At 57.6% G+C, this 25,103-nt stretch overlaps 1 protein-coding gene across 1 annotated transcript; it reads left to right on the forward strand.

Moving 5' to 3' along the window:
• The first annotated feature begins 12 nt into the window (after positions 1–12).
• Positions 13–24,290, forward strand: LOC115328908 (zinc finger protein Gfi-1b-like). Its single transcript, XM_029990350.3, has 3 exons — positions 13–72; positions 1,302–1,482; positions 23,926–24,290. The coding sequence occupies exons 1-3, from the start codon at positions 13–15 to the stop codon at positions 24,288–24,290; spliced, it is 606 nt and encodes a 201-aa protein (XP_029846210.3).
• The last annotated feature ends 813 nt before the right edge of the window (positions 24,291–25,103 follow it).

Below are 25,103 nucleotides of genomic sequence, written 5' to 3' on the forward strand. Positions count from 1 at the left end.
CAGACGCCGGTCATGTCGTCCGCTGGGAGAGGCGGACCGACGTCGTCTCTGCTGCCCCACGCCCTCGTTCAGGCTAGTGAAGCAGCGGTCGTTGTCGCCCAGTTATTATGACAGGAAAGGCTCTCTTACTGCGTCGCGTCTCCATGAACACAAAAGCAGCTATTAGACATCTATAAGACATATGCGGAGCGTAAGTTCGTCTGCTTCTTTTGAAGGGGTTGTGGAGACGTGAAAACGCCGAGCTCTGATGGAAGGATAGTGGGTAGACCTCGAGGCAGCTTGCTTTGAAGTCTACCCCCTATCCTTCCATCAAAGCCAATCAGAGCTCTGCGTCTTTCTGACGTCACCACAACCCCTGCAAAAGAAGCAGACGAACCTATGCTCCGCATTGGCAATATGTACAGGAAATCTTGGTAAGACGTCATTAAGCCCAGTACATCTGAGCCGCCTCAACGCTCCCTATTTTTTGGACTATAACGTCTTTGAAGACGTCTTTAGACATCTAAAATGTATGAATGTCTACCATCCGTCTTGTGAAATATCTGTAAGATGTGTATCTGAAATACAGGAATAAGACGTTTTGTGGGGGACGCTTCCCGCGCCTTTGTGCGCTTGCGTGTGCGTTGTCAAGTGGCGAGGAGGATAGCCGGAGGAGAGGTAGGGCAAGCTTAGAGCTTAGAGTCGCTTGCAAATCATCGACGTCTTCGCCTTCTTCTCACACCTTGTATTGAAAACCACGTGAATCCTATCAAGCAGTTGAAAGCACCCGTAGATGTAGGCACACTGGTGATGGTAGCGCCACCTGTAACAAAACACATATCATTGTCATGGTTTTTAAAACCATGACAATGGAAACACGATGAAATTCTTTCCTCGCGGCATTCTTGCGTTAGCATTCGTCGTCAAAACAGGGTTTCGAAAAGCGTTTTGAAAACAGCAGCTGCCGCAGAATTGACCAGCTGCCAAGTTAAGATTTCGCCTCGCGGTCCACACGCGTCCTTACGCCTTGACTTAACCTCTTTTGGAAAAACAAAATGGGGGCGGGGAGAGAAGGAATGGGGAAGGATGGAAAAGCCACGCTTTCACGTCGCTCGCGTGTCAACGCGCCTCTCGCTCCAGCTGCGTCGCACGCAGTGTCGAGATTAGTGCGTCTTGTGGCTCGTGCTTTCAGCTAACTTGGAGAAAAAGCTGCGACTTACATTTTTGTTTTTAATCGAGGAAATACGTTATGCTTAGGGTTTCTGTTAGGGAACGCCCGGCGTCTGCGAGAGAGGCGTCCGACGACTCCTCGTGGTGCGCAGGCGTCGACCAAGCCCGAGCGGTGCTTCTCGTGCGCCCAGTGCGGCAAGCGGTTCAAGCGCTCCTCGACGCTCTCCACGCACCTGCTCATCCACTCGGACACCCGGCCCTACCCGTGCGAGTTCTGCGGGAAGCGCTTCCACCAGAAGTCCGACATGAAGAAGCACACCTACATACACACCGGTGAGTCAATTATGCACCTTCGACGGCTCCGCAGTCCTGCCGCCGCATTTTGTCGTATTGTAGCACTCCCGTGCAAGCAAAAGTAATCGTATTGTGCGCATGTTTAGACCGCGGGAACTTGGTCAGCCTCAATGGGTGCCTGGTGTTTCCGCTGTAGACTAGACATTTAGCCCATGCAGTGCCACTGCTGACCTCGGGTCTTTGACGTGCATCGTGGGACCCAGAATCCTTGGGTTTTGTAGAACGAGCTTTTGCTCCACGTGCTCCGAGCTGTGACTCGTTAATACACTTGGCCTCCAATCTCCTTTTCACGCCAGGAAGACAGATGATGTTATTCGAAGAAATAGGTACCGAAGCCGCAAACGCTAACAACATGATTTGGTCTTATAGAGGTACCATGTGGAGCACAAAATTCTGGAAATAAAAACGTCAACGTGTACGCTAAATGGAAACTGCGGTATGTTGGAGAAGCGATTATCTATTTCTGACATCACGACGTCATTACGCTTTTATACGGGCTCATCTGATTCTTTAAATATACGGGCCTATTTTTTTTTCTTCTTGGCTAAATGAGAATCGCGGCATATTATGGAAGCACATATCCATCCCTGAAATCATTCCATCACAATCCGGTCGCACATGTACATTCCGAAATGAAAACGTGTTTCTTAAAAGGGAATCGCTGTTCAATAGACGAGAACTCCTGTCACATTTCTACACGGCCTGCCTTCCTCTGTGTTTGCACGTGTGCATCAGCAACCGAGATAGATTAGACAGATTAGACAGATTGGATAGATATATAGATAGATAGACGGACGGACGGACGGACGGACGGAGAGACGGACGGACGGAGAGACGGACGGACGGAGAGACGGAGAGACGGAGAGACGGACGGACGGAGAGACGGACGGACGGAGAGACGGAGAGACGGACGGACGGAGAGACGGACGGACGGAGAGACGGACGGACGGAGAGACGGACGGACGGAGAGACGGACGGACGGACGGACGGACGGACGGAGAGACGGACGGACGGACGGACGGACGGACGGAGAGACGGACGGACGGAGAGACGGACGGACGGAGAGACGGACGGACGGAGAGACGGACGGACGGAGAGACGGAGAGACGGGCGGACGGAGAGACGGACGGACGGAGAGACGGACGGACGGAGAGACGGAGAGACGGAGAGACGGACGGACGGAGAGACGGACGGACGGAGAGACGGACGGACGGAGAGACGGACGGACGGAGAGACGGACGGACGGAGAGACGGACGGACGGAGAGACGGACGGACGGAGAGACGGACGGACGGAGAGACGGAGAGACGGAGAGACGGAGAGACGGACGGACGGAGAGACGGACGGACGGAGAGACGGACGGACGGAGACACGGACGGACGGAGAGACGGACGGACGGAGAGACGAACGGACGGAGAGACGGAGAGACGGAGAGACGGACGGACGGAGAGACGGAGAGACGGAGAGACGGACGGACGGAGAGACGGACGGACGGAGAGACGGAGAGACGGACGGACGGAGAGACGGACGGACGGAGAGACGGAGAGACGGAGAGACGGACGGACGGAGAGACGGACGGACGGAGAGACGGAGAGACAGAGAGACGGACGGACGGAGAGACGGACGGACGGAGAGACGGACGGACGGAGAGACGGACGGACGGAGAGACGGAGAGACGGACGGACGGAGAGACGGACGGACGGAGAGACGGACGGACGGAGAGACGGACGGACGGAGAGACGGAGAGACGGAGAGACGGACGGACGGAGAGACGGACGGACGGAGAGACGGACGGACGGAGAGACGGACGGACGGAGAGACGGAGAGACGGACGGACGGAGAGACGGACGGACGGAGAGACGGAGAGACGGAGAGACGGACGGACGGAGAGACGGACGGACGGAGAGACGGACGGACGGAGAGACGGAGAGACAGAGAGACGGACGGACGGAGAGACGGACGGACGGAGAGACGGAGAGACGGACGGACGGAGAGACGGACGGACGGAGAGACGGAGAGACGGGCGGACGGAGAGACGGACGGACGGAGAGACGGACGGACGGAGAGACGGAGAGACGGAGAGACGGACGGACGGAGAGACGGACGGACGGAGAGACGGACGGACGGAGAGACGGACGGACGGAGAGACGGACGGACGGAGAGACGGACGGACGGAGAGACGGACGGACGGAGAGACGGAGAGACGGAGAGACGGACGGACGGAGAGACGGACGGACGGAGAGACGGACGGACGGAGACACGGACGGACGGAGAGACGGACGGACGGAGAGACGAACGGACGGAGAGACGGAGAGACGGACGGACGGAGAGACGGAGAGACGGAGAGACGGACGGACGGAGAGACGGACGGACGGAGAGACGGAGAGACGGACGGACGGAGAGACGGACGGACGGAGAGACGGACGGACGGAGAGACGGACGGACGGAGAGACGGACGGACGGACGGACGGACGGACGGAGAGACGGACGGACGGACGGACGGACGGACGGAGAGACGGACGGACGGAGAGACGGACGGACGGAGAGACGGACGGACGGAGAGACGGACGGACGGAGAGACGGAGAGACGGGCGGACGGAGAGACGGACGGACGGAGAGACGGACGGACGGAGAGACGGAGAGACGGACGGACGGAGAGACGGACGGACGGAGAGACGGACGGACGGAGAGACGGACGGACGGAGAGACGGACGGACGGAGAGACGGACGGACGGAGAGACGGACGGACGGAGAGACGGAGAGACGGACGGACGGAGAGACGGACGGACGGAGAGACGGACGGACGGAGACACGGACGGACGGAGAGACGGACGGACGGAGAGACGAACGGACGGAGAGACGGAGAGACGGACGGACGGAGAGACGGAGAGACGGAGAGACGGACGGACGGAGAGACGGACGGACGGAGAGACGGAGAGACGGACGGACGGAGAGACGGACGGACGGAGAGACAGAGAGACGGAGAGACGGACGGACGGAGAGACGGACGGACGGAGAGACGGACGGACGGAGAGACGGAGAGACAGAGAGACGGACGGACGGAGAGACGGACGGACGGAGAGACGGACGGACGGAGAGACGGACGGACGGAGAGACGGAGAGACGGACGGACGGAGAGACGGACGGACGGAGAGACGGACGGACGGAGAGACGGACGGACGGAGAGACGGAGAGACGGAGAGACGGACGGACGGAGAGACGGACGGACGGAGAGACGGACGGACGGAGAGACGGACGGACGGAGAGACGGAGAGACGGACGGACGGAGAGACGGACGGACGGAGAGACGGACGGACGGAGAGACGGACGGACGGAGAGACGGAGAGACGGAGAGACGGACGGACGGAGAGACGGACGGACGGAGAGACGGACGGACGGAGAGACGGACGGACGGAGAGACGGAGAGACGGACGGACGGAGAGACGGAGAGACGGAGAGACGGACGGACGGAGAGACGGACGGACGGAGAGACGGAGAGACGGAGAGACGGACGGACGGAGAGACGGACGGACGGAGAGACGGACGGACGGAGAGACGGACGGACGGAGAGACGGAGAGACGGAGAGACGGACGGACGGAGAGACGGACGGACGGAGAGACGGACGGACGGAGAGACGGACGGACGGAGAGACGGACGGACGGAGAGACGGAGAGACGGACGGACGGAGAGACGGACGGACGGAGAGACGGACGGACGGAGAGACGGACGGACGGAGAGACGGAGAGACGGACGGACGGAGAGACGGACGGACGGAGAGACGGACGGACGGAGAGACGGACGGACGGAGAGACGGACGGACGGAGAGACGGACGGACGGAGAGACGGACGGACGGAGAGACGGACGGACGGAGAGACGGACGGACGGAGAGACGGACGGACGGAGAGACGGACGGACGGAGAGACGGACGGACGGAGAGACGGACGGACGGACGGACGGAGAGACGGACGGACGGAGAGACGGAGAGACGGACGGACGGAGAGACGGACGGACGGAGAGACGGACGGACGGAGAGACGGAGAGACGGACGGACGGAGAGACGGACGGACGGAGAGACGGACGGACGGAGAGACGGACGGACGGAGAGACGGAGAGACGGAGAGACGGACGGACGGAGAGACGGACGGACGGAGAGACGGACGGACGGAGAGACGGACGGACGGAGAGACGGACGGACGGAGAGACGGAGAGACGGAGAGACGGACGGACGGAGAGACGGACGGACGGAGAGACGGACGGACGGAGAGACGGACGGACGGAGAGACGGAGAGACGGAGAGACGGACGGACGGAGAGACGGACGGACGGAGAGACGGACGGACGGAGAGACGGACGGACGGAGAGACGGAGAGACGGACGGACGGAGAGACGGAGAGACGGAGAGACGGACGGACGGAGAGACGGACGGACGGAGAGACGGAGAGACGGAGAGACGGACGGACGGAGAGACGGACGGACGGAGAGACGGACGGACGGAGAGACGGACGGACGGAGAGACGGAGAGACGGACGGACGGAGAGACGGACGGACGGAGAGACGGACGGACGGAGAGACGGACGGACGGAGAGACGGACGGACGGAGAGACGGAGAGACGGAGAGACGGACGGACGGAGAGACGGACGGACGGAGAGACGGACGGACGGAGAGACGGACGGACGGAGAGACGGAGAGACGGACGGACGGAGAGACGGACGGACGGAGAGACGGACGGACGGAGAGACGGACGGACGGAGAGACGGACGGACGGAGAGACGGACGGACGGAGAGACGGACGGACGGAGAGACGGACGGACGGAGAGACGGACGGACGGAGAGACGGACGGACGGAGAGACGGACGGACGGAGAGACGGACGGACGGAGAGACGGACGGACGGAGAGACGGAGAGACGGACGGACGGAGAGACGGACGGACGGAGAGACGGACGGACGGAGAGACGGACGGACGGAGAGACGGACGGACGGAGAGACGGACGGACGGAGAGACGGAGAGACGGACGGACGGAGAGACGGACGGACGGAGAGACGGACGGACGGAGAGACGGACGGACGGAGAGACGGACGGACGGAGAGACGGACGGACGGAGAGACGGACGGACGGAGAGACGGAGAGACGGACGGACGGAGAGACGGACGGACGGAGAGACGGACGGACGGACGGAGAGACGGACGGACGGAGAGACGGACGGACGGAGAGACGGACGGACGGAGAGACGGACGGACGGAGAGACGGACGGACGGAGAGACGGACGGACGGAGAGACGGACGGACGGAGAGACGGACGGACGGAGAGACGGAGAAACGGAGATACGGACGGACGGACGGACGGAGAGACGGACGGACGGAGAGACGGAGAGACGGACGGACGGAGAGACGGACGGACGGAGAGACGGACGGACGGAGAGACGGACGGACGGAGAGACGGAGAGACGGAGAGACGGACGGACGGAGAGACGGACGGACGGAGAGACGGACGGACGGAGAGACGGACGGACGGAGAGACGGAGAGACGGACGGACGGAGAGACGGACGGACGGAGAGACGGACGGACGGAGAGACGGACGGACGGAGAGACGGAGAGACGGAGAGACGGACGGACGGAGAGACGGACGGACGGAGAGACGGACGGACGGAGAGACGGACGGACGGAGAGACGGAGAGACGGACGGACGGAGAGACGGAGAGACGGAGAGACGGACGGACGGAGAGACGGACGGACGGAGAGACGGAGAGACGGAGAGACGGACGGACGGAGAGACGGACGGACGGAGAGACGGACGGACGGAGAGACGGACGGACGGAGAGACGGAGAGACGGAGAGACGGACGGACGGAGAGACGGACGGACGGAGAGACGGACGGACGGAGAGACGGACGGACGGAGAGACGGACGGACGGAGAGACGGAGAGACGGAGAGACGGACGGACGGAGAGACGGACGGACGGAGAGACGGACGGACGGAGAGACGGACGGACGGAGAGACGGAGAGACGGACGGACGGAGAGACGGACGGACGGAGAGACGGACGGACGGAGAGACGGACGGACGGAGAGACGGACGGACGGAGAGACGGACGGACGGAGAGACGGACGGACGGAGAGACGGACGGACGGAGAGACGGACGGACGGAGAGACGGACGGACGGAGAGACGGACGGACGGAGAGACGGACGGACGGAGAGACGGACGGACGGACGGACGGAGAGACGGACGGACGGAGAGACGGAGAGACGGACGGACGGAGAGACGGACGGACGGAGAGACGGACGGACGGAGAGACGGAGAGACGGACGGACGGAGAGACGGACGGACGGAGAGACGGACGGACGGAGAGACGGACGGACGGAGAGACGGACGGACGGAGAGACGGAGAGACGGAGAGACGGACGGACGGAGAGACGGACGGACGGAGAGACGGACGGACGGAGAGACGGACGGACGGAGAGACGGACGGACGGAGAGACGGAGAGACGGAGAGACGGACGGACGGAGAGACGGACGGACGGAGAGACGGACGGACGGAGAGACGGACGGACGGAGAGACGGAGAGACGGAGAGACGGACGGACGGAGAGACGGACGGACGGAGAGACGGACGGACGGAGAGACGGACGGACGGAGAGACGGAGAGACGGACGGACGGAGAGACGGAGAGACGGAGAGACGGACGGACGGAGAGACGGACGGACGGAGAGACGGAGAGACGGAGAGACGGACGGACGGAGAGACGGACGGACGGAGAGACGGACGGACGGAGAGACGGACGGACGGAGAGACGGAGAGACGGACGGACGGAGAGACGGACGGACGGAGAGACGGACGGACGGAGAGACGGACGGACGGAGAGACGGACGGACGGAGAGACGGAGAGACGGAGAGACGGACGGACGGAGAGACGGACGGACGGAGAGACGGACGGACGGAGAGACGGACGGACGGAGAGACGGAGAGACGGACGGACGGAGAGACGGACGGACGGAGAGACGGACGGACGGAGAGACGGACGGACGGAGAGACGGACGGACGGAGAGACGGACGGACGGAGAGACGGACGGACGGAGAGACGGACGGACGGAGAGACGGACGGACGGAGAGACGGACGGACGGAGAGACGGACGGACGGAGAGACGGACGGACGGAGAGACGGACGGACGGAGAGACGGAGAGACGGACGGACGGAGAGACGGACGGACGGAGAGACGGACGGACGGAGAGACGGACGGACGGAGAGACGGACGGACGGAGAGACGGACGGACGGAGAGACGGAGAGACGGACGGACGGAGAGACGGACGGACGGAGAGACGGACGGACGGAGAGACGGACGGACGGAGAGACGGACGGACGGAGAGACGGACGGACGGAGAGACGGACGGACGGAGAGACGGAGAGACGGACGGACGGAGAGACGGACGGACGGAGAGACGGACGGACGGACGGAGAGACGGACGGACGGAGAGACGGACGGACGGAGAGACGGACGGACGGAGAGACGGACGGACGGAGAGACGGACGGACGGAGAGACGGACGGACGGAGAGACGGACGGACGGAGAGACGGACGGACGGAGAGACGGAGAAACGGAGATACGGACGGACGGACGGACGGAGAGACGGACGGACGGAGAGACGGAGAGACGGACGGACGGAGAGACGGACGGACGGAGAGACGGACGGACGGAGAGACGGAGAGACGGAGAGACGGACGGACGGAGAGACGGACGGACGGAGAGACGGACGGACGGAGAGACGGACGGACGGAGAGACGGACGGACGGAGAGACGGAGAAACGGAGATACGGACGGACGGACGGACGGAGAGACGGACGGACGGAGAGACGGAGAGACGGACGGACGGAGAGACGGACGGACGGAGAGACGGACGGACGGAGAGACGGAGAGACGGAGAGACGGACGGACGGAGAGACGGACGGACGGAGAGACGGAGAGACGGACGGACGGAGAGACGGACGGACGGAGAGACGGACGGACGGAGAGACGGACGGACGGAGAGACGGAGAGACGGAGAGACGGACGGACGGAGAGACGGACGGACGGAGAGACGGACGGACGGAGAGACGGACGGACGGAGAGACGGACGGACGGAGAGACGGAGAGACGGACGGACGGAGAGACGGACGGACGGAGAGACGGACGGACGGAGAGACGGACGGACGGAGAGACGGACGGACGGAGAGACGGACGGACGGAGAGACGGACGGACGGAGAGACGGACGGACGGAGAGACGGACGGACGGAGAGACGGACGGACGGAGAGACGGAGAGACGGACGGACGGAGAGACGGACGGACGGAGAGAGGGACGGACGGAGAGACGGAGAGACGGAGAGACGGAGAGACGGACGGACGGAGAGACGGACGGACGGAGAGACGGACGGACGGAGAGACGGACGGACGGAGAGACGGAGAGACGGACGGACGGAGAGACGGACGGACGGAGAGACGGACGGACGGAGAGACGGACGGACGGAGAGACGGACGGACGGAGAGACGGACGGACGGAGAGACGGAGAAACGGAGATACGGACGGACGGACGGACGGAGAGACGGACGGACGGAGAGACGGACGGACGGAGAGACGGAGAGACGGACGGACGGAGAGACGGACGGACGGAGAGACGGACGGACGGAGAGACGGAGAGACGGAGAGACGGAGAGACGGACGGACGGAGAGACGGACGGACGGAGAGACGGACGGACGGAGAGACGGACGGACGGAGAGACGGAGAGACGGACGGACGGAGAGACGGACGGACGGAGAGACGGACGGACGGAGAGACGGACGGACGGAGAGACGGAGAGACGGAGAGACGGACGGACGGATAGACGGACGGACGGAGAGACGGACGGACGGAGAGACGGACGGACGGAGAGACGGAGAGACGGAGAGACGGACGGACGGAGAGACGGACGGACGGAGAGACGGACGGACGGAGAGACGGACGGACGGAGAGACGGACGGACGGAGAGACGGACGGACGGAGAGACGAACGGACGGAGAGACGGACGGACGGAGAGACGGACGGACAGAGAGACGGAGAGACGGACGGACGGAGAGACGGACGGACGGAGAGACGGACGGACGGATAGACGGAGAGACGGATAGACGGACGGACGGATAGACGGAGAGACTTAAGGCTAGCCCACATGGCGCGTTTTTCAGTGCGTCTAGACGCGCGTCTCGGCTTGGCGCGCGCGCTAAGCAGGACGCGTGCGCCAAGTCAAACCACACGCAGCGCTACCGTGCAGCGCTTCGCGTCTGCGTTTCCGAAGCGTCTGCCCAACGTAGCCAGACGCGCTAAAGAAACAAAAGCAAACATTAAATAGAAATCGCGCGGTAAATGATGGCTACATGCCGTAATATTTAATTTTAGTAATAGTAAGCACTCATTTTTATTACAGCAATCGCAATAAAGCTCAATTTCACTAATTTTCATCCTTTTTAGTGCGTACGCCTCATCCACGTTTCGCTACGCCATTGGCATCACCATCGCCCGCGCCAAAACTGCCAAAACATTTACAGGTGGCCGCTGGCCGCTACAGTGGTTACGTTGTTGCGGTTGTTGCCGGTAGTATTAATTTTGTACCTTTGTCTCTCGGTGTCCTTGTATTCTTTACATTTGGTCTGCCAGAGTGCAGGACGCTCTTGTACTTCGCTAGGTCCTCTCTGTTCCGCTGAAGCAGCGTCAGCCTCTCCCGCGGAGCAGAGAGGATTCCCTGGACTTGTGTAAAAGGTATGATTAACTAATATCCGCGGGGGGAAGGACGTAACTACCCATGTTCGCCCTGCTGCTAGCGTTGGCGGGGCCTAAAAGCCGTTTTTATTTAAGGCCGCGAGCGTGCAAATTTTGTAAACTCCGCGCGCGCGGGTGTGTGCGTGTGCGTGCGCGCGTGCGCTTTGCCTTGGAATGGCACAGAGCTGCTACCCGGTTTTGTGTGTATCTTTCTGTTTTGAGTGTTTTTATTTATTTTCCTTTCCCGTATCCCTTTCCCTACTTGGCGGCGGGCTAGCAGGCCCACTTGCGTAAGGTCTCGACCTTTTTGCCTAGCCTCGCACGCTGCCGAGTGGGTATCGCAATATGTGCAAATAAAAAGCATTATTATTATTATTATTATCGCCTATCTCGCGAGGTCTGTGGCGAAAACTACAGTCCTACAGTGGAGAAAATTCAAACGCTCCTTGCAACTAGTGAACACGGCGGTTCATTGGTTGTTGCCTTCTGGACGCAGCGCGAGACGCGACGCGTGGACGCAAAATATCTGGCTCCTCCAGATACGCCGGGATGCGCCAAAAAACGCTGCGTTTCGTCCCGGCGCCGGAAGTGACGTCAAAGCGCAGGCGCAGACGCGACGCAGACGCGGAGAAAAGCGCACCATGTGGGCTAGCCTTTAGAGACGGAGAGACGGATAGACGGAGAGACGGAGAGACGGAGAGACGGAGAGACGGAGAGACGGAGAGACGGATAGACGGAGAGACGGAGAGACGGAGAGACGGAGAGACGGATAGACGGATAGATAGATAGAGGGATAGATAGATAGACGGAGAGACGGAGAGACGGATAGACGGAGAGACGGAAGAGACGGAGAGACGGAAGAGACGGAGAGACGGATAGACGGATAGACGGAGAGACGGAGAGACGGATAGACGGATAGATAGATAGACGGATAGATAGATAGACGGAGAGACGGAGAGACGGAGAGACGGATAGACGGAGAGACGGAGAGACGGAAGAGACGGAGAGACGGAGAGACGGATAGACGGAGAGAGGGATAGACGGAGAGACGGAGAGACGGATAGACGGAGAGACGGATAGACGGAGAGACGGAGAGACGGATAGACGGATAGACGGAGAGACGGATAGACGGAGAGAGGGATAGACGGAGAGACGGAGAGACGGAGAGACGGATAGACGGAGAGACGGATAGACGGAGAGACGGAGAGACGGATAGACGGAGAGACGGATAGACGGATAGACGGAGAGACGGATAGACGGAGAGAGGGATAGACGGAGAGACGGAGAGACGGAGAGACGGATAGACGGAGAGACGGATAGACGGAGAGACGGATAGACGGATAGACGGAGAGACGGAGAGACGGATAGACGGAGAGAGGGATAGACGGAGAGACGGAGAGACGGAGAGACGGATAGACGGAGAGACGGAGAGACGGATAGACGGAGAGACGGATAGACGGATAGACGGATAGACGGATAGATAGATAGACGGATAGATAGATAGACGGATAGATAGATAGACGGAGAGACGGAGAGACGGATAGACGGATAGACGGAGAGACGGAGAGACGGATAGACGGAGAGACGGAGAGACGGAGAGACGGAGAGACGGATTGACGGATAGATAGATAGACGGATAGATAGATAGACGGAGAGACGGAGAGACGGAGAGACGGATAGACGGATAGACGGAGAGACGGAGAGACGGAGAGACGGATAGACGGATAGACGGAGAGACGGAGAGACGGATAGACGGAGAGACGGAGAGACGGAGAGACAGAGAGACGGATAGACGGAGAGACGGATAGATAGATAGATAGACGGATAGATAGATAGACGGAGAGACGGAGAGACGGAGAGACGGAGAGACGGAGACGGAGAGACGAAGAGACGGAGAGACGGGTAGACGGAGAGACGGATAGACGGATAGACGGAGAGACGGATAGACGGATAGACGGAGAGACGGAGAGACGGATAGACGGAGAGACGGACAGACGGAGAGACGGATAGACGGATAGACGGATAGACGGAGAAACGGATAGACGGAGAGACGGAGAGACGGATAGACGGAGAGACGGAGAGACGGATAGACGGATAGACGGACAGACGGAGAGACGGATAGACGGAGAGACGGAGAGACGGATAGACGGATAGACGGAGAGACGGAGAGACGGAGAGACGGTTAGACGGAGAGACGGAGAGACGGAGAGACGGATACACGGAGAGACGGAGAGACGGAGAGACGGAGAGACGGAGAGACGGATAGACGGAGAGACGGAGAGACGGAGAGACGGATAGACGGAGAGACGGATAGACGGAGAGACGGAGAGACGGAGAGACGGAGAGACGGAGAGACGGAGAGACGGAGAGACGGAGAGACGGAGAGACGGATAGACGGAGAGACGGAGAGACGGAGAGACGGAGAGACGGATAGACGGAGAGACGGAGAGACGGAGAGACGGATAGACGGATAGACGGAGAGACGGAGAGACGGAGACACGGAGAGACGGATAGACGGATAGACGGAGAGACGGAGAGACGGATAGACGGAGAGACGGAGAGACGGATAGACGGAGAGACGGAGAGACGGATAGACGGATAGACGGAGAGACGGAGAGACGGATAGACGGATAGACGGAGAGACGGAGAGACGGATAGACGGAGAGACGGATAGACGGAGAGACGGAGAGACGGATAGACGGATAGACGGAGAGACGAAGAGACGGAGAGACGGAGAGACGGATAGACGGATAGACGGAGAGACGGAGAGACGGAGAGACGGAGAGACGGAGACACGGAGAGACGGATAGACGGATAGACGGAGAGACGGAGAGACGGATAGACGGAGAGACGGAGAGACGGAGAGACGGATAGACGGAGAGACGGATAGACGGAGAGACGGAGAGACGGATAGACGGAGAGACGGATAGACGGAGAGACGGAGAGACGGATAGACGGAGAGACGGAGAGACGGATAGACGGAGAGACGGATAGACGGATAGACGGATAGACGGATAGACGGAGAGTCGGATAGACGGAGAGACGGAGAGACGGAGAGACGGAGAGACGGATAGACGGAGAGACGGAGAGACGGATAGACGGAGAGACGGATAGACGGAGAGACGGAGAGACGGAGAGACGGAGAGACGGATAGACGGAGAGACGGATAGACGGAGAGACGGAGAGACGGATAGACGGATAGACGGAGATACGGAGAGACGGAGAGACGGAGAGACGGAGAGACGGAGAGACGGAGACACGGAGAGACGGATAGACGGAGAGACGGAGAGACGGATAGACGGAGAGACGGAGAGACGGAGAGACGGAGAGACGGATAGACGGAGAGACGGAGAGACGGATAGACGGATAGACGGATAGACGGAGAGACGGAGAGACGGATAGACGGATAGACGGAGAGACGGAGAGACGGAGAGACGGATAGACGGAGAGACGGATAGACGGATAGACGGAGAGACGGAGAGACGGATAGACGGATAGACGGAGAGACGGAGAGACGGATAGACGGAGAGACGGAGAGACGGAGAGACGGACGGACGGATAGACGGAGAGACGGAGAGACGGAGAGACGGATAGACGGAGAGACGGAGAGACGGAGAGACGGATAGACGGAGAGACGGAGAGACGGAGAGACGGATAGACGGATAGACGGAGAGACGAAGAGACGGAGAGACGGATAGACGGATAGACGGAGAGACGGAGAGACGGAGAGACGGATAGACGGATATACGGAGAGACGGAGAGACGGACGGACAGATAGACGGAGAGACGGATAGACGGACGGACGGAGAGACGGAGAGACGGAGAGACGGAGAGACGGAGAGACGGATAGACGGATAGACGGAGAGACGAAGAGACGGAGAGACGGAGAGACGGATAGACGGATAGACGGATAGACGGAGAGACGGAGAGACGGAGAGACGGATAGACGGATAGACGGAGAGACGGAGAGACGGATAGACGGAGAGACGGAGAGACGGACGGACGGAGAGACGCAGAGACGGACGGACGGAGAGACGGACGGACGGAGAGGCGGACGGACGGAGAGACGGAGAGACGGAGAGACGGAGAGACGGACGGACGGAGAGACGGACGGACGGAGAGACAGACGGACGGAGAGACGGACGGACGGAGAGACGGACGGACGGAGAGACGGACGGACGGAGAGACGGACGGACGGAGAGGCGGACGGACGGAGAGGCGGACGGACGGAGAGACGGACGGACGGAGAGACGGACGGACGGAGAGACGGACGGACGGAGAGACGGACGGACGGAGAGACGCAGGGACGGAGAGACGGACGGACGGAGAGACGGACGGACGGAGAGACGGAGGGACGGAGAGACGGAGGGACGGAGAGACGGAGGGACGGAGAAACGGACGGACGGAGAGACGGAGAGACGGAGAGACGGACGGACGGAGAGACGGACGGACGGAGAGACGGACGGACGGAGAGACGGAGAGACGGACGGACGGAGAGACGGACGGACGGAGAGACGGACGGACGGAGAGACGGAGGGACGGAGAAACGGACGGACGGAGAGACGGAGAGACGGAGAGACGGACGGACGGAGAGACGGACGGACGGAGAGACAACGGACGGAGAGACGGACGGACGGAGAGACGGAGAGACGGACGGACGGAGAGACGGAGGGACGGAGAGACGGAGGGACGGAGAGACGGAGGGACGGACGGACGGAGAGACGGACGGACGGAGAGACGGAGAAACGGACGGACGGAGAGACGGAGAGACGGAGAGACGGACGGACGGAGAGACGGACGGACGGAGAGACGGAGAGACGGACGGACGGAGAGACGGACGGACGGAGAGACGGACGGACGGAGAGACGGACGGACGGAGAGACGGAGGGACGGAAAGACGGACGGACGGAGAGACGGACGGACGGAGAGACGGACGGACGGAGAGGCGGACGGACGGAGACGAACGGACGGAGAGATGGACGGACGGAGAGACGGAGAGACGGAGAGACGGAGAGACGGACGGACGGAGAGACGGAGGGACGGAGAGACGGACGGACGGAGAGACGGACGGACGGAGAGACGGACGGACGGAGAGACGGAGAGACGGACGGACGGAGAGACGGACGGACGGAGAGACGGACGGACGGAGAGACGGACGGACGGAGAGACGGACGGACGGAGAGACGGACGGACGGAGAGACGCAGGGACGGAGAGACGGACGGACGGAGAGACGGACGGACGGAGAGACGGACGGACGGAGAGACAACGGACGGAGAGACGGACGGACGGAGAGACGGACGGACGGAGAGACGGACGGACGGAGAGACGGAGAGACGGAGAGACGGAGAGACGGACGGACGGAGAGACGGACGGACGGAGAGACGGACGGACGGAGCGACGGACGGACGGAGAGACGGACGGACGGAGAGACGGAGGGACGGAGAGACGGACGGACGGAGAGACGGACGGACGGAGAGACGGACGGACGGAGAGACGGACGGACGGAGAGACGGAGGGACGGAGAGACGGACGGACGGAGAGACGGACGGACGGAGAGACGGAGGGACGGAGAGACGGACGGACGGAGAGACGGAGGGACGGAGAGACGGACGGACGGAGAGACGGACGGACGGAGAGACGGAGAGACGGACGGACGGAGAGACGGACGGACGGAGAGACGGACGGACGGAGAGACGGAGGGACGGAGAGACGGACGGACGGAGCGACGGACGGACGGAGAGACGGACGGACGGAGAGACGGACGGACGGAGAGACGGACGGACGGAGAGACGGAGGGACGTAGAGACGGAGAGACGGACGGACGGAGAGACGGACGGACGGAGAGACGGACGGACGGAGAGACGGACGGACGGAGAGACGGACGGACGGAGAGACGGACGGACGGAGAGACGGAGAGACGGACGGACGGAGAGACGGACGGACGGAGAGACGGAGGGACGGAGAGACGGACGGACGGAGAGACGGACGGACGGAGAGACGGAGGGACGGAGAGACGGAGGGACGGAGAGACGGAGGGACGGAGAGACGGAGAGACGGACGGACGGAGAGACGGAGGGACGGAGCGACGGACGGACGGAGAGACGGACGGACGGAGAGACGGACGGACGGAGAGACGGACGGACGGAGAGACGGACGGACGGAGCGACGGACGGACGGAGAGACGGACGGACGGAGAGACGGACGGACGGAGAGACGGACGGACGGAGAGACGGACGGACGGAGAGACGGACGGACGGAGAGACGGACGGACGGAGAGACGGACGGACGGAGAGACGGACGGACGGAGAGACGGACGGACGGAGAGACGGACGGACGGAGAGACGGACGGACGGAGAGACGGACGGACGGAGAGACGGACGGACGGACGGACGGAGAGACGGAGGGACGGAGAGACGGAGGGACGGAGAGACGGACGGACGGAGAGACGGAGGGACGGAGAGACGGACGGACGGAGAGACGGAGGGACGGAGAGACGGACGGACGGAGCGACGGACGGACGGAGAGACGGACGGACGGAGAGACGGACGGACGGAGAGACGGACGGACGGAGAGACGGAGGGACGGAGAGACGGACGGACGGAGAGACGGACGGACGGAGAGACGGACGGACGGAGAGACGGACGGACGGAGAGACGGACGGACGGAGAGACGGACGGACGGAGAGACGGAGAGACGGACGGACGGAGAGACGGACGGACGGAGAGACGGACGGACGGAGAGACGGAGGGACGGAGAGACGGACGGACGGAGAGACAGACGGACGGAGAGACGGACGGACGGAGAGACGGACGGACGGAGAGACGGACGGACGGAGAGACGGACGGACGGAGAGACGGAGAGACGGACGGACGGAGAGACGGACGGACGGAGAGACGGAGAGACGGACGGACGGAGAGACGGAGAGACGGACGGACGGAGAGACGGACGGACGGAGAGACGGACGGACGGAGAGACGGACGGACGGAGAGACGGAGGGACGGAGAGACGGAGGGACGGAAAGACGGACGGATGGAGAGACGGAGGGACGGAGGGACGGAGAGACGGAGAGACGGACGGACGGAGAGACGGAGAGACGGAGAGACGGACGGACGGAGAGACGGACGGACGGAGAGACGGAGAGACGGACGGACGGAGAGACGGAGAGACGGACGGACGGAGAGACGGACGGACGGAGAGACGGACGGACGGAGAGACGGACGGACGGAGAGACGGACGGACGGAGAGACGGACGGACGGAGAGACGGACGGACGGAGAGACGGAGGGACGGAGAGACGGAGGGACGGAAAGACGGACGGATGGAGAGACGGAGGGACGGAGGGACGGAGAGACGGAGAGACGGACGGACGGAGAGACGGAGAGACGGAGAGACGGACGGACGGAGAGACGGAGGGACGGAGAGACGGACGGACGGAGAGACGGAGGGACGGAGGGACGGAGAGACGGAGAGACGGAGGGACGGAGAGACGGACGGACGGAGAGACGGAGAGACGGAGAGACGGACGGACGGAGAGACGGACGGACGGAGAGACGAAGAGACGGAGAGACGGACGGACTGAGAGACGGACGGACGGAGAGACGGACGGACGGAGAGACGGACGGACGGAGAGACGGAGGGACGGAGAGACGGACGGACGGAGAGACGGACGGACGGAGAGACGGAGGGACGGAGAGACGGACGGACGGAGAGACGGACGGACGGAGAGACGGACGGACGGAGAGACGGACGGACGGAGAGACAGAGAGACAGATAGACAGACGGGCGTGCGGACTGACGGACAGATAGATAGATAGATAGATAGAGAAAGAGAGGGAGAGAAAGAGAGATAGAAAGATAGAGAAAGAGAGACAGAGAAAGAGAGATAGAAAGATAGAAAAAGAGTAACTTAGGGGTCGGTAAGAATAAGATATTCAGGACTAAGGTGATTTGTGCGGAGCACTATTATCTCACGAGTTGACTAATCCAGCCCCCCCCCCCCCCTTCCCCGCTCCTTTATTTTAATGACGAAACACCATGTGGCTCTCGCCGCCTCAGTTGTAGACGCGTGGACATGCTTACAAAGTATCGACTGAAAAAAAAAAAGAAAGACTTACAATTTTTTGTCATGCCGAATTACAGCGCCGCTCTGGGGGAAAAGGAGGGGAGGCTACGTAGGGGGAAGGAATTCTTCTCCTCCCCTCCCCTTTATAGAAAAATTCTCGCTTATTTTTCGGCTACATTTAGCAAACATTTCCCCACTAAATTTGGCGGGGAAATTTTTACGCTTAATTTCGCGTGGAGGAGAGGAAGAGGGAGGAGGGGCATACAGGCCCTTCCTCCTCCTCAAGAGCTACGCTAATTCGGCATCACAGAGAATTGTAAACGTCTTTCATTTTTTAACTCAGTGATGCGACGAATTCGGATGAGCGTAGTATTTCCCTATGGTTGGTCGCAATAATTATTCGGTCGCGATGTATAATATTTTTTTAAATAAAAATAAAAAAAAAACATAAGAGCGTGTGTTAATACAAACTTTCACATCTTTCAAGGGTGTACAAGGGAAGTTCCAGAGACTTACACGATTGACTACACCCTTTCAGCACCCTTGTTTCGAGTAATACAAACACCTTAATCGCAAATTAGGGTGTTATTGCATGATGCTTGTGGAAAGGGTGCGAAAAAAGGTACTGCTGCGTGCGCAGTGTGGCGAAGGGACTTTACGCTTGCCTCAAGCAGGTTTAGCGACTGTACATCGAATAATTATTGCCTATATTTTGCTCTAGATATGATTAGAAGTCATCTTAGTTTTCGATACCAGTCTGTTGAAATAAATAGAAAAAAACAATCGGATCTTAGGAAACAGACTGCCGGCGTACCGCAAGGGAGCATTCTGGTACCACTTCTTTTTAATCTATGCATCAATGACATCGTGAATATTGAGAAAAATGTAAGTTTCATTATTTACGCTGATGATACCAGTACATTCTTTTCAGGTGATGATACTGATCAGATTATAAGTGCTGCAAATAATTTTTTGGGGAAAAGTTAAATGCCTGGACAAATTCAAATTTATTAAAAATAAATGGCAGTAAGACAAAAGCCGTATTATTTAGATCACGAAATACAAACTGTTTTTACACGTCCATTATTTCTCTTGGAACACACTGTATAGATATAGTTGAAAGCGTAAAAGTTCTCGGAATTATATTTAATCAATACACGTCATGGGACGAGACTGTGCAACAGACATGTCAAAAATTATCAAGAGTTGTAGGTATTATGTACAGTTATCGCCACATCATCCCGATTTCGGTTATGCTTCTTATATATAATTCCCTCTTATACTCAAAATAGAATTATTGCTTCTTGGTATGGGGGAATACGACCGCTACCAACATAAAGCTGATACAAACTCTACAAAAAAAAGAAAGCTGTTCGTATTATATGTCATACTGAGTATAATATCCATACTAGTTCATTATTTATTAAATTGAATATTGTACAGATTCTTAATCAGTATTATTATAAACTTTTTCTTGCATTGAAAAGATCTTCTTGCCAAAAAGAAAATATATTCATGTCTATTTCCAACCTTAGAATGAGAGAGCTTGCCTATGAAACTAGGTCTGTAGACGCATGGTTAGTGCCACACTCCCGAACGAACTACGGAAATCAGACGTTGAAATATATAGTACCTCGTTTTTTTTTAAAAATCGCCTGAGTGAGTTGAATTTAGAAGTTTTGAATGAAACATTAAAAAAATTACATTCCATGTTTGTGAGAGAGTGCCCCTGGAATTTGTAAACCCCGCTAAATCTATTACTTTCCCCCCTTTCCCCCCTCTAATGTTGTTTATTTTTTGCTATAAATGTGATGGTGAAAAAGAAACATAATCTGCGTGTGCATGCTGTCCTCTTTCGATGCTGTGGGGAGGCAGAGGCTCGTCAAGCAACAACTGAGCTGCTTTTTTCTCTGACTCCCCTCTCCAAACGGAGAGAAATAAAGAGTTTGAGTTTGAGTACATAAGGCGGTGAAGCAGTTATTCAAGGTCGTGATTCTAATTTGCACGCGTGCTTTGTTGCGTCTGTACATCCGGTGCCTGTGACTAATGTATGTGGCAGGGATGGGCAGTACTTCAAATACAAGTACTTGAAATACGTATTTCAGATACTTTGTGTATTTTGCATTTGTATTTAATTACAAATTGGGTAATGTATTTGACGTGTGTATTTAAATACTAAAACGTGGGTATTTCAAATACAATTGTAATTAAATAAATTTTGTGGGCGAAAATACATTCCTCAAATTTATTGTCACTGTCCAGAACAGGAAGAAAACTACGTTCTTCACCGAATGCAGTGTCTCTAAATCAAGCGCAAGCGTTTAGTGACTTTGTGATTACGCTGGTAGTCCAGGGCAAGAATAGTGACGAAATCGACGTTCACAGGCAGACTGGCTAAATAAGTGCCTGTGACAACTTGTGATGCTTCCCAGCCTGATTTCCATCCATATTTTTGCCTGAAACATTCTAAACGTGCGGGTTGTCCAGATTTTCGTAACTGGTGCGAGTTGCAACAATAAAAAATTCTCTAGCTAGTGCTGCGCGTCTTGGTCGTCTCGGTTCTTTGTTGGTCTATACCAAAATGTAATCGCCAAAAAAAAGCTGCTTGAAGCTCTGTACTTTTTTCCCCTATTACGTCCAAGCTGATTACATTTTTTTTTTGTGATTATATTTCTATTACGTTACTAGAGCCTGGCACACTAACTCCCGAGTGTGTGATGCAAAATAGAAATGAGATACTCAGAAACCCGTTGCAGGTGCCCTGAAGTTGCTGACGCGAATTTTGAGAAATGTATTAGGAAAAGTATTTGGAGGAGACCAAATACATTTGGTTGTATTTGTATCTTGTACTTAAATGCTTTTTTGGAAATGTAATTAGATTTGTAATCCCATACATTTTTCACGAAGTATTTTGTATTTGTATTTCGATACATATTTGCATGTATTTTGCCCATCCCTGGTATGTGGTAAGTGTAGATTGTATACAGGGATGGGAAAAGTACATGCAAATATGTATTGAAATTCAAATACAAAATACTTTGTCAAAATTATTTAATTACAAATCTAATTAGATTTCCAGAAAAGAATTTAAGTACAAGATACAAATACAACCAAATGTATTTGGTCTCCTCCAAATACTTTTCCTAATACATTTCTCAAAATTTGCAACAGCGACTTCAGGGCACCTGCAACGGGTTTCTGGGTATCTCATCTTAATTTTGCATCGCACACTCGGGAGTTAGTGTGCGAGGGTCTAGTAACGTAATAGAAATATAATTACAAAAAATGTAATCAGCTTGGACGTAATAGGTGAAAAAAGTACAGAGCTTCAAGCAGCTTTTTTTGTCGATTACATTTTGGTATAGACCAACAAAGAACCTAGACGACCAAGGCGCGCAGCACTAGCTAGAGAATTTTTTATTGTTGCAACTCGCACCAGTTACGAAAATCTGGGCGACCCGCGCATTTAGAATGCTCCAGGAAAAAATATGGATGGAAATCAGGCTGGAAAGCAGCACAAAATTTCACAGGCACTTATTTAGTCAGTTTGCCTGTGAACGTCGATTTCGTCACTATTCTTGCCCTGGACTAGCACCGTAATCACAAAGCCGCTAAACGCTTGTGCTTGATTGAGAAAGACTGCATTCGGTGCAGAACGTATTTTTCTTCCTGCTCTGGACAGTGACAATAAATTTGAAGGATGTATTTTCGCCCACAAAATTGTATTTAATTAAAATTGTATTTGAAATACCCTCGTTTTAGTGTTTAAATACACACGTCAAATACATTACCCAATTTGTAATTAAATACAAATGCAAAATACACAAATTACTTAAAATGCGTATTTCAAATACTTGTATTTGAAATACTGCTTATCCCTGATTGTATACTTGTTGCCCGTAAAACATATCTCTTGATGCTGAAATGTTGCTAAGATTACAAGTACTCTGTAATTTATGATGTTGCCCCCCAAAATTAGGGTTGAAATAGGGTGTCAGTTCCGGGGCGAGCAGGTTATAGCCTCAAGGATGTAAATATTTTTTTATTGCGTTAGTTTAATAATATTGATGTGAGTTTTCGAACGCAGTCCTCATCTTTTGTTTCACATCAAATTGCTGGAAAGCGAAGCCTCGTCCCTAGCTGGGCTTTTAGACGGCAGCGATCGCTTCTCCGCGTGCCCTGCAGCGAAGCAAACTGCTCGAATAGCGCAATGGACATTACGTCTCGGAGGGGCTTATCCAAGAGTGTCAATCCGGGGAGGGGTAACGCATTTCTGGGGGGGGGGGGGGGGGGGGGGGGGGGGGGGGCTCCGGGGACGTGCCATAGGTTACGAGCCACCGGAGTCAAATACATAGCTCTGGGCGTGTCACGTGACCCGTACATCGCAAGGTGAAACCAAGTGGACGCTTTTCCAGCACTTATCATCATGGCGAAAAAATGCTACGTCACTGGGCTGTGGACGCAACGTCTGATATACTTCAGAAAGCTACTGCGCATGCTCACACCAGCGGCCGGTAAAATAAATAAATATGGCAGTTCGTGGAAACGGTCTGCGGAGAGTGTGCCACTGACGTTTCCCCTTTCGCGCGCGCAGGCGAGAAGCCCCACAAGTGCGTGGTGTGCGGCAAGGCGTTCAGCCAGTCCTCGAACCTCATCACGCACACGCGCAAGCACAGCGGCTTCAAGCCGTTCGCCTGCTACCTGTGCGGCCGCTCCTTCCAGCGGAAGGTGGACCTGCGCCGCCACGCGGACTCCCAGCACTGCCTGCTGGCCGGGGCCACCGACGAGGCCAACAGGGCCGCGGGGGTCGCAGCCGCTCGAGGCCGAACCGCTCACGCCGCCGCTGGTCTCGACGGCGCCGCTCTTCGGACTCGCCCAGCTGTCCCGCTGAGGGTGCGGCTGCTGGCTTGGTCCGGAGGCCACAACTCCAAACATACGGGACATTACAAGGGAAACTAGGATCGTTTCACCTTCAGTCCGAGCGCAGCGGATGCTAGGAACCATCCCAGCCAATCCAGCGTGGAGAGAGTGTCATGTGACCTTGAGGTCCCTGTGTCCCTCTGCCCAACCGGCAGGTCACGCGATTTTCTCCCGGCGCTGGATCGGCTGGGATAGCTTATGGAGTCCACTGCGCTCGGACTGAAGGTGGAACGGAGTATAGTGTACTGGTTTAGAGCTACAAGCTAGCGCAAATATGAAAAAAAAAAAAAAAAAAGACACTGCGACTTTTGTCGACTTTTGTGTTTGTTCTGTTTACGTGACGTGGACTTCTCCTTAGCAACACAGTAAACAGTATTTTGTTTGTTGCAGAGAAGTGTTTATTTTTTTTCCCCCACTGAAATAAAATGTTTGACACGTTATAGACCCTTCGACGTCGTCTCAGAAAGTTTCTATTTCTTGTCTTATCTTTTCATGCAAATAACGTCGTGCTGTCAAACTTTCGCATTTTATCATCGCCGATGGCTCATAGTGGCACTTAGTTTCAGTTTCGTGGGTGCGTAGTTTATTTATGCGGGCCGAAAAACAAACAATCATAACTTATGTAGCCCGAATGGCCGCATGATGCTTCGAAACTAAATGTGTCTGTGAGAGATTGATTATAAAAGTCATTAATATTGAGACACCATTTATTGCAGCGAAGTGGGCTAGTTGGTTCATAGTTTAAGACAAATATATAAAAGCGCCTTAAACAACAAGGACCGAGGCGAATTAAGACAACAAATAAATGCTGCGCCTTACGTTTTCTTACACCGTCTTGGTCCTTTTTGTTTT

This window comes from Ixodes scapularis, unplaced genomic scaffold, assembly GCF_016920785.2.
Source record: "Ixodes scapularis isolate PalLabHiFi unplaced genomic scaffold, ASM1692078v2 PGA_scaffold3__209_contigs__length_174095766, whole genome shotgun sequence".
In the NCBI taxonomy this organism is placed as follows: domain Eukaryota; kingdom Metazoa; phylum Arthropoda; class Arachnida; order Ixodida; family Ixodidae; genus Ixodes; species Ixodes scapularis.